General features: G+C 35.4%; 1 protein-coding gene across 1 annotated transcript in view; it reads left to right on the top strand.

Annotated features, from left to right (window-relative positions):
• Positions 1-12185, top strand: part of LOC150105397 (integrin-linked kinase-associated serine/threonine phosphatase 2C-like) — a 177199-nt gene that overhangs the window by 16684 nt on the left and 148330 nt on the right. Inside the window, exon 3 of the mRNA XM_090394128.1 lies at positions 2389-2506. Within this exon, the coding sequence (XP_090250254.1) occupies positions 2389-2506 (118 nt within the window). The remainder of the gene's footprint in view (positions 1-2388; positions 2507-12185) is intronic.

Genomic DNA, 12185 nt, shown 5'->3' with positions numbered 1-12185 from the left:
ACTGTGCTGTCATCACTGCTTGTTTCATTTAGCAGTTTTTCAAAGTAATTACTCCATATTTCAAGGATATCTTTTTCTCCCGTTTTCATGTCACCTTTATCATCTCTAATTCCTTTTATAGCACTCTTTCCTCCATTCTTAAGCTTCTTCAATAACCTCCAGAATATTTTGCCACCTTCTTGATATTTATTTTCTATATTCTTGCCAAAGTCCTCCCATGACTTTTGTATAGCTAGTTTTACACAGTGTTTAGCATTCTTGCATTTGTCTCTATATTCTCTAAGAGCACAAGCTGACTTATTTGACAGGAACTTTTGATATGCTTTCTTCTTTTCCTTCACTGACTCTTTAACTTCCTGTGTCCACCAGGGAGTTCTGAATTTTTTATCCTTACAGACAACCTCACCACATGCCTCTCTGGCGGAATCAATGTTTTCTTCAGAGTTTGCCACTGAATCTCCAAGGTTTGATTCCTGTTCTCAAACTCTTTCATTTTTTCTTCAATAATCTTTATGTATTTTAGTCTACAGCTCACATCTGAGAGCTGCTCAACTTTTATTCGCTTTAAAACTTTCTTACATGTTATTCTTTTCACTATGAAATTCAATTTTATCCTGCTCAAGACTAAATAGTGATCACTTCCAATTTCAAATCCTCTGTACACTCTGGTGTCCTGCACCAGGGAGAAAACATCACTATCAACAATAACATAGTCAATGAGACTTTTCTTATTCCTAGCCTCTTCTCTCCATGTGAATTTGTGCACATTTTTATGTTGGAACATGGTGTTAGTAATAACCAGTCCATATCCTGAGCAGAAATCCAACAGGTTTTTGCCATTATTATTAGCTTTGCTCTTTTCTCCAAATTTTCCCAAAATATTTTTGTATGTCTCACAATCATTTCCTACTCTGCTATTCAGATCCCCAACAAGGACCAACTTTTCATTTTTCATTGTGTCAGTTGCTTTTTCTAAAGCCTCAAAAAATTCCTCCACTTCTACCTTAGTAGAACCTTCTGTGGGACCATAGGCACAAATAAGTCTCATTGTCCAGTTCCCCATTCTCATATTTGCCCACATTACTCTACTTGAGACTGACTGCCATTCAAGAAGATTAGCCTCGTATTTTGTGTTGAATACTATGGCTACTCCTTCTTTTCCTTGATTGTCATTGCCTGAATATAACATTTTGTATTTATTGCTCAGAAAGATCTCCCCAGTTTTGGTCTTTTTTGTTTCAGTCACCCCTATTATGTCGATCTGGTACTTATCTAATTCCTCATGTTTCAAAAAACTTTGATTCTCTTTCACACACACACACACAAAAAAAGCTATGGCATAGCTTTCACCAGAAATTAGCTGGTGAAATATCCTCTAGCTGCTTTCCACAAAAAAAAAAAAAGTTTGTAACATGTTTGAACACATGAAGTGCCTTTTTAATACAGCCCATTATAAAGTTAAATTCAATAAACCATTTACTGACTTCTACCCACTACCAGAATAAAATCAAAATTACATGAAATGTAAAGAATTTGTATCGGTTACTAATGATGTCATTAAACAAAAATTAGTTAAGAAAATCAAAGATTCCATCAGTGAGTTTCTTGTAGATGCCTTTCTTCAGAAACTCAGCTGTGGTGTGCTTTGATAAATGAGAGAGAGTGAAATGAAGTAGTTCTTGTTGTCATGGAAGACTAGTACAGTTAGCAAGCAGTGGAAGAAAAGTAGTATGCAACATGCTGGCAAAAAAAAAAACAAAAAAAACAATGAACTAGTGGGAAAAATTAAAGAAAGAGACATGCCAAATCTTACAAATTATTTCACACTAATTTCAATTTTCTTGTTTTAAATTCTGTTATTAAACATGTTCTCGTTGCTGCTGAAAATGAAATGGTGATTTAAATATATATATATATATATAAATTTTTGATATTAATTATAAAAATCTAAATGTCTACACTCTGCACATATGTACAGTATTTCCATATGAAAATTTCAAGTAAGTGAAATTATGGCTGTTTAACGTATCATGCACTTAGTGTGAGCTCACTTGGCTTTGTACATGTCCCTTCTGCTTCAGGCAGGCAAACACATTCAGCAATATATATGTCACACCAATTTCAAGTTGTTTTGGTGAAATTTGATGTAATTCTCTATTGAGCATAACATTAAAAACTATATACACTAACTAACATAGTTTTATTGACCGAAGTGCAAACCAAAAACCATTGAGGAAGATTTGAAATGTAATAAATACTGGAACGGCAGCTTCTTTTGAAGGTACTTTTTAATTTTTAATATTTTTAAACTTCCCTTTATTACAGATTCCTGTTATTGGTATTGAGTTTTAAAGATTATAAAATACATTTTTGTCTGTTTTGTGAAAGAGCTGTGCAGCCTACAAGGATTTAGTGCTGAAAGAAAAGGGGAGCGGGAAGAAATGCAGGATGCTTATGTAATACTCAACAACTTTCATAAAGATATTTCCCACCTTCACTCATCTGTGTAAGTATGCAGTTTCTGGAAATGAGTCAGGTTTATTGTGATTTTTCTTGAACATACTAGAATAAATTACATAATACAGGAATACCTTGATTATCGCGATTGTCGATTTATCACGGTTTGTAATTTGATACCAAAATTTCAATTATTGCACTCCAAATTCGAATTATCGTGGCTGCGAGATGTAGCCCACTACATATACAACCAGTTCGAGTCGCCACTCTCCAGGTATCGCTCTCTTGTAGCGCTTCATTTTTATCCGACGCTGCCTGCTCACCAGAAACTGTCCGCCTTTGCCTGATGAACATGTGGATATTTATTTCTCTTCTTATTTACCCCTACAATGAATGTAAAACAAACAAGGATGATATCAAGTCTACAGCTATCAAGAAGAAACGTAGAGTGATCAGCTTAGAAGATAAGTTCATCATCATCATCATAAAATTCCTGCTATGTACCCTTAAGGTGTGTACAGGATATGATAGTACTACATGAAAAATTTACATCATTATTAATTTCCTATCTACAATTTTCCTCCAAATCATCTGTTACTTGTCAAGACTCCAACATTATCAGATCTTATATTTCTATCGTCTAAGGCACTTTGTACCATATCAATCCACCTCTATCTTGGGCTTCCTTTGGGTCGTTTTGCTGCCAACCTGGCAGAGAACACTTGTTTTGCTAATCTTTCCTCGCCCATTCTGTTTAAGTGACCATACCACCTGAGATTAGCTCTGCTAATGCATTCTTGGATGCTGACAATGTCAAGTTCTTCCCTAATATAATCGTTTTTAATATGATATTGCCATTGATGCCATCTGTTCATGCCTATAATATTCCTCAGGACTCTCATATCTGTGGTTTCTAGTCTTTGGTCAAGTGTTTTACTTCTGACCCAGCTCTCAGATCCATAAGTTAAAACTGGTTTGAACACTGTCTTGTATACAGCTAATTTAGTGTTCCGACTAATTTCTCTCTTATTCCATATGAATTTATTTGTAGACGTGAGAAATTTGAGGATCTTCCTCAGGCATAGCCAAGTTAGCCGGTCTTGGGCGCGGTCAGTAGGGTTTTTTCCGCCAGTTTATCTGGCGTTTTTCATCCCACAAACAAGCAAACCAGTCCCGTGAACATACACCTCTACAGTCAAAAATATATCCTCTCCCCCCCCCCAGCGGCAGACCAGGCGACGGGTCGGTTGGGCGTAGTACTAACAAGAAGTCGCATCTAAAAAAATTAACACGCGGACCCTGCATAGGAAGCGGGAATAACGCGTAGAAGAAGAAGAAGATTCCATATGAATTTATTCAATTGACTTCCCACCATACCAGCTTTGCTGTTTATTTCTATATTTAATTTACCATCTTCAGTAAAAATCGTGCCTAAATAGCTGTAATGTTTTACTTGTTCCACAGGTTCTCCATTCACAACACAGTTGACATTTTCAATGATTCTGCCTATTTTCATTGTCTTTGTCTTTTTATTGCTGACCTTCATACCATATCTATTACAACAGCTATTCAATTTAGTCAGAGAATCTTGCAGACTTGTAGCGGATTTATTTAGAAGTATAACATCATCCGCATAAAGCAAAGAGCTGACATTAACATCTCCAATTTTGATATCATGTTTAATACCACTTTCCTTCATAATGTGATCCATATAGATAATGAATAACAGAGGGGATAATGTACATCCTTGTCTCACACCAGATTTAACATTAAACCATCTTCCTGTACTTCCTTCAATTCTAACTGCTGACTTACAACTCAAATAAAGACTAAGTATTGCTTGATATAATGCCCCATTGACACCATATAACTGCAGTGTATTGAATAGCTTCTCTCTTGGCACCTTGTCATATGCCTTTTCCAAATCGACAAAACTTAAATACAGATCTTTGTTATATTCCCATGCTTTCTCGACTATTTGTCGTAAAGTGAAGATCTGATCCTGACAGCCTCTGTTTGGCCTGAATCCAGCTTGTTCTTCACCAAGCTTTGCTTCCACAATTCTTCTCAACCGTTTCTCAAGTATACTTGCATAGATCTTGCCAGGAACACTCAGTAGGGAAATACCTCTGTAATTCTCACATGCAGTTTTATTTCCCTTTTTATATATGGGTACTATGAGAGCTCTAATCCAATCATCGGGAATTCCTCCCTCTGTCCAGGCCTTCTGAATTATGCAGTGGAGCCACTGTAAGACTCTTATACCACCATACTTCAGCATTTCTGGTAGAATATCATCTACTCCTGCTGCCTTTCCACATTTCAAGCCTTTGATGGCTTTTTCTACTTCAAGTATGGATATGTATTCCTGACTGCATGCCTGGTCAGTGTTTTTTAGCACTGTGCTGTCATCACTGCTTGTTTCATTTAGAAGTTTTTCAAAGTAATTACTCCATACTTCAAGGATATCTTTTTCTCCCGTTTTCATGTCACCTTTATCATCTCTAACTCCTTTTACAGCACACTTTCCTCCATTCCTAAGGTTATTCAACAACCTCCAGAATATTTTGCCACCTTCTTGATATTTATTTTCTATATTCTTGCCAAAGTCCTCCCATGACTTTTGTTTAGCTAGTTTTACTGTGTTTAGCATTCTTGCATTTGTCTCTATATTCTCTAAGAGCACAAGCTGACTTATTTGACAGGAACTTTTGATATGCTTTCTTCTTTTCCTTCACTGCCTCTTTAACTTCCTGTGTCCACCAGGGAGTTCTGATTTTTTTATCCTTACAGACAACCTCACCACATGCCTCTCTGCCAGAATCAATCAATGTAGAAGATAAGTTGCATATGATAAATAAGTATGAAGCAGGCATAACCAAAGCCAAAATTGCAAGAGAGTACGGTCTAAATGAATCAACTGTTCGCCATAGTTTAGACCACGCTGCAAACTATAAGCAACTAGGACAAAGTGCATCGACCACCTCATCTGGGTCCCAAACTATGAGAAACAGATGCCACCATATGATTGAAATGCTATTGTCACTGTGGATAGAAGATTATAACCAGAAGAGAATTCCTCTTTGTCAAATGACTATAAAAAGAAAAGCATTGAAACTTTAAAAAGAAAACAATTAGAAAGTGAAAATTATTCGGTGTCAGTAGTGGAAGAAACTTTCTCTGCAAGTTCAGGGTGGTTTGATCAGTTCAAAAAGCAATCGAGCATTCATAGTGTTCGTGTGCAAGGTGAAATTGCAAGTGCCGATGAAAAAGAAGCAGCTAATTTTCCTGGTGAATTGCAACAGATCATTGAAGAAGGAAATTATACCAATGATCAGATATTTAATGCTGACGAAACAGGCTTATTATGGAAAAAATGCCCACTAAAACATTTTACCAAAAAATTAAAAATCGCAGCCTAGCTACAAGGTTTTGAAGGAGCGTGTAACACTTTTACTATGTGGCAATGCTTCTGGAGATTACAAGATGAAGCTTCTCTTTATTTATCATTCACAAAATCCTCGCCCGCTTAGAAGTTTAGATAAAAATTTTCTCCCTGTTCATTGGAGATTCAATAGAAAAGCTTGGATGGCAAAAACTATTTTTGAGGATTGGTTTAAAAACTGTTTTTGTCCTAAAGCTGAAAGGTACTGTAAGTCATTAAATCTTGATTTTAAAATCTTGTTGATATTAGATAATGTACTAGTCATCCAACAGCACTGAATAATTTGTGCAAAAATGTAAAAGTTATTTATTTACCACCTAATACCACTTCCATCATCAAGAAAAGACTAAAGGATATTAAGCTATGACTTTGACAGAATTCTGGAAGGCATTCAGTATCAAAAATTGCATTGAGAATGTCAAGGAAGCATGGAGTGAAATAACGTCTAGCAACCTGAGAGCGGCGTGGTCAAAGATTATTCCTCATTGTGCATATGATTTTAAAGGATTTGAAAATGAAGTAACCCGTATTATCAATGACATAACTAAGCTTGGATACCATCTAGGACTAAAAGAAATTGAAAAAGGTGATGTTCAGAACCTGCTTCAGTCACATGATAAGGAGCTGGATGATGAAGACCTAATTAACCTCGAGAGAGAACGTGTTTACGATGCTCAAATCGATGATAATGACGAACAAATTGACATGGCACCGAAAGAATTTACCCTCGAAGAAATGGACGAAATGTTTAGAATTGCTGAAATTTTTAAAGAAAAAATCTTGAACGGTGATCCTAATCTCAAGCGATCAATGAAAGTTCGTCAGGAAATTAAAAATTCCATCTGTTGCTACCAAGTTTTTATACGAAGAAAAAAGAAAGAAAAAATTCCACCAGACAACTCTACACCAATTTTTATCCAAGTAAGAATAATTGTATGTACTGTATGTACTTCTTATATATAAATAAAGATTAAAGAATAATTTTGTTTTTCTAAATGAACCTTCATTTTTTACTTAACATGTTTAACACATCTCTTTTTTACTTCATATATATATAAAATTTAATTAATAGATTTGAAAAATCCTTGGCAATGATCACCCATTTATTTTGCACACATTATTTATCCCAATTATCGCAGTATTTTTCGTGGCAACAATAGCCGCAATAATCGAGGTATTCCTGTATATAGTTCTCTAAAGACAGATTGGTCATATACAGCAAGAGGAGAGGGACAATGGAAAAGGCATGAGAGACAGAGACTAGCATTTGTTTTTCCTCTAGTAGAATCATAATGCAATTAAAAACCATAAGGTTTTTAATTGCATTATAATTAATTTCACATTACTGATAATAAACTAGTCATCAAATGTAACTGTTACTATAAAGTTATGTTAAAAAAAGGGAAAGGAAAATGTTTTTTGGGTGAATTCCACATCATGGACTTTACTGAATGTAATAGTTTACTACTATTATAGCAAAATCGTATAGATCAAGCGAATAGCTTGTTATGGTGGAAAATTTGCCATAAAGAATTTCTTTTTGAACACCATTGCTAAGGAGTTTGTGTCATGATTTTTGATAGTTATTAATGAATATTATAGTATTATAATAAGAATAGGATTATATTATAATCAGCATTGGCAAGTGATATAATAAGTACTGACAAGTGGTAGACTAATTAGGAGAAAAATTGTAGATAGGAGATAGCAATAATGTTAACTTAATTATGTATTACTCATAGTATCCTGAATTCCCCTTGGGGATGCATATCAGGAAATTGATGATGATTATAGTGAGTCAGTTTTTTTCTGTGGTCAGAGTTGATTGTATCATGATTTCTGTTTGTGAGTATCTGTTTACATAAGGATTTTTCAGTAATATTTTTGTTATGAAGAGATAATAAATTAAAGATATTATTACTTTAAGAATTTAAAATATTCACTAACTGTATATTAATTTCCATGATTATTTTGTTTTAATGTCTCACCTATGTACATAATTTTGGTATATCTAGAATATTATTCACAATGAACAGAATTAATTATTTAGTTATGGAATTGACCATATTGAAAAAAAACATATTGGAATCCCCCTCCTGGTATAGTGAAAAGTGAAGTGAACAAGTTTCACACCTGTTATAACACAATCTATACAGTTTAATATTTTTAGTACTAAGATTATCATGTGTTTCAAATAATGATCTTTCTCAAACAACAAAGAAGGAAAATTACAAGCATGTATTAAAAAGTTAATGGATATAATTAATAATTTTTTAAATAGCTATAATTATAAAACAAATGAATGTAGTGATCCATCTCTAGTTATTTGTCATGAACTGATTAAGGGACTGAATGGTAGTTGTGAAATATTCACTCTGTGACTTATGCAAAGTCAAATTTATTAATACCATGCATTTTTCATTAATAAAGTCTTAAAACTTTTGCAGAATATTACTGTGAAATTTGTTGTTTATTTTTTAAGCCATAAACATTAATTTTATGTAGTCCCACAAAATCTGGCATTTGTCATTCCTCATTGTATCATTTTCTTGCACTGATCATTTCAAACCTTTTGACAAACCAAGTGAACAGTGCAAGAAAATTATTATTATTATATTACCTCCAAGGAACCCTCAAAGGAGAGCACTCTACAACTCTCCATCTCCACCACGTAATCCACCAACCACAGAACTGCTACCACCACCATCATCATCTAAAACAATGCCATCTACTGCCCACAACCACCACTAATATTTTTTGTCTGTAAATTACATGTGCTCTCAAAGCCAATTCACCTGTATGTGGGATTAAAAATGATACACTTTCAACTATTTTTCTTCAACTGCTCATTATATAATGATGTTGAAGAAATCAATGCACCATTGCATAGCAGGACAGTGGGAACTGAGACATCTCAGCTTATCAATATTTTTTATAACTATGTAAGTACTGAATGCAGAGGTGTTTTCAGGTTATATGTAATACACATATAAACCTCATTTTGAGTCATAAATCGCCACAGTACACTAACAGAGTGCTGACATTGATATGTTGCAGGTTTGTTTTTTTGCTTATTCATTCAAATTTCAATGAATTCTTTGCATACTCTTTCAGCAATACAAGATGAAACTACAGGTATGTCATTTATTTATTCTATCATTATAACTATTTTGGTTGAATATCAGTTTAAAATAGCTTATTTAGTTTTAGGGAAACGAAACTAAATTGCATGTTTCTATGCTTTATGCAAAAGTGATTATAATGAACTTGCTCAAGGATGGTAGAATTAAAAATTATAATTTAAATTAATCTCATGTCACCAGTAGGTTGTGATCTCAAGAATGAATCACTCAGCTACTGCAAGGACCTCCTGGGAGTCAGGGCCTCATTGAGGGAGGCCACACTCATACCACCTGTTATACCTTCTCTTGAATTCAATCACACTATGCACTCATCACTTCCAAAGGAAGCCATTCCAGTCATACTTTCTAAAAATAGCTCTCACTCCTTTCTTGACTTCATTTTCTCAACTTCATGGATGTCCTCTCTGCACCCACTATAAATGGGTCATGCAGGATACTGTTGGTATCCTGTATGACCCTTTTAAAAGTTGATAGGCCTCTATCATATCTTCCTTCCTTCTCTTGTTTACTAGTGTCTTCAGTCCACAAATTCTCAATCTGTCCTCATCTGACTTCCACGGTCCGAGTATCATCTTTAACACTCTCCTTTTCACCCTCTCCACTGCATCTGCATTACCTGGAAGCTAGGAGACCAGATCTACACGCAGTAATCTAGATGAGGTCCTATCAAAGCTTCATAAAGAAGCAAAATGACTTTATTATCCTTGCATCTTAATGTTCGTTCCATCATTTTGATTATCCTCGAGTTGTATTTGCATTCTCTGCTATATGGCCCCTGAACTTCAACTTTCTATGTACTAAAATCCAAGATCCCTAACTTGGTCAGTTTATTCTATCATTATCCCTGTCAATATAGTACACCATTGGGTATCTCAACATACGAGAGTGCCTAACTTTACATTTACTAACATTGAACTATCCACATGTCCACCATTTCAGCCTGTTCAAATCATTCTTCAAGTATTGCATGTCAGTTGCATTTCTGATTACTTTGTTTATCTGTGTATCATCATCAAATAATGTCTCCTGTCAAATCCTTCCCACTGTTCACCTTAAGCCTTGCAGACTCGCATCCTCCCCCCACCCTCCACATACACCCCTTCTTGATATCTGTCAGTCAACCATTCTTTTATCCAGGTAAATAATCCAATCCCATATCCTCCAACTTATGTAACAGTCTTCCATACTGTATTTTGTCAAAAGCTTTAGCAAAGTTGAAATGTATTTGTGATGCATCTATTGCTCTTGTCTATCTTAACCTTAATATTGTTATAAAATGTGAGCAAATAACATAACGTGCAGTTAACTGGTCTCATAGCCTTAGTTGTTTCAGCTAATAATTCCAGCCATCTTGTTTTATTCATTCAGTTTTTGATTCATCACTGAATCATTCCCTCATGGATACATTAGGGTCAGAAGTTAAATAAAAAATTTTCTCTTATTTTGGTATCCTGAAATGTTGTAATACAAAGAGAATTCTTACTAGACATCAACAAAATCCTAGGGGGTAAAAAAGCCACTTCGCAAGCAAAAGCCTCTAGATGTACCAGCAGAAAAAATGTATACCCCTGTATTCAGTGAGGAATCCAAACTATCAGAATCTCTCATATCTGGGATGGAGTGCTGTTCAATAACATCTTGGATATTTTTCTGAGAAGTTATGGACACTGACCATTCACAATTCCCCAGAAAAAGGCAAAAGCAGAAATTCACAAAATCATATTCGAAGCTTGATAGATCCACCAAACATAAATAATGAATATATTCCTACAGTGGAATTGTTGTGGATTCTACCAAAACATTGATGACATCAGTTCCTCCTCTTGCAGATACATAAGCCAGTGTTTTTTTAACTACAGAAGACTTATTTGAAACCTTGTGAGGCTCTTACATTATATTATACTACTACTACTACCACCATCATTTGTATGGATAGGGGATGATGAGGACAGGATAGGGGATGATGTCTCCATACTTTTGGGCAACTGTATCCCATTCCAGCAAGTTAAGCATAATACCAGTATAGAGGCAGATGCCATCCACCTCTCAGTAAGATCACTTATCACAGTTTGCTGTATCTCTTTACTACCTTTGCACACATATAGCCCAGGATGACCTTTATTATTATTATTTATATGGGCACTCCATGGTGTCAAAAGACTCATTGTGGGAGATCCACTCTATCTGTTAACACAATACTTATCATACATCTCCTTAAACCTATTCGCTGTTGAGGCACTCACAACTACCTCTGGCAGTTCATTCCACTCATTTACCACTCTCCAAGAAAAGAACCTATTCCACATACCCTTACTAACCTCATTCTTAGACAACTCCCAAGTGTGACCCCTTGTTTTTCCCCTTACTTCTCATGTATTGAAAAATTTATTCTGTGTCAATCTTATAGTATTCCTTTAGTAAGTTATAGGTTTCTATCATATTCTCTGTCTTCTGCCTGTCAGCTAAACTCTGCAATCCACACACCCCTCAATCTATACTCATAGGGAATATTCCACAGACCTGTCACCAGCTTGGTCACTCGTCTCTAAATCTTCTCACCACCACCTAATCAGAGACGATTAGGAGGTGGTGAGAATGTTTGGTCATCCACATTGTAAACAGTAGTGCACAGCGTGGGTGACAAAAGCTCTGCACAGTAGTGCCAAATCATAGCCTTATAAAGAGGGATTATAACCTCCTCATCTTTACTAGTCACTGTGCTCTTCACCATCCAAGTAATCATCTGAGCTATTTTGCCAACTATTGCAGTATGTCATCTGAATTTCAAATCTTTATCCACCATCTCTATCCCCCCCCCCCCAGATCCCTAGCCCATCAGTTTCCTGTAAACTATCAGTGCGATACGAAGTGTAATCTTTTCATTCTGAAGTGCATTACCTTGCATTTTACAACATTGAATTGACAGCCATTATCCTTTGCCCACACTGCCAATTTCTTTAAATCATCTTGTGGGATATCTACACCACCTTTATCAGCTATCACTCTCTCTAGTTTTGCATCATCAGCAAACAACTGAACATCTCCCCCCTTCAAGTCTTCTGCTAGCATTAATTAATACAAATTAAAGAGTAGCGGTCCTAGTTCAGAGCCCTGGGGCACTCCACTAGTCACACTCATTT

This window comes from Typopeltis vanoorti, chromosome 6 (assembly GCF_054136105.1).
Source record: "Typopeltis vanoorti isolate ZY-2024b chromosome 6, IOZ_Tvanoo_1.0, whole genome shotgun sequence".
Classification (NCBI taxonomy): domain Eukaryota; kingdom Metazoa; phylum Arthropoda; class Arachnida; order Uropygi; family Thelyphonidae; genus Typopeltis; species Typopeltis vanoorti.
Note: the sequence above shows the minus strand (reverse complement) of the source record. Positions and strands in the feature narration are given on the sequence as shown.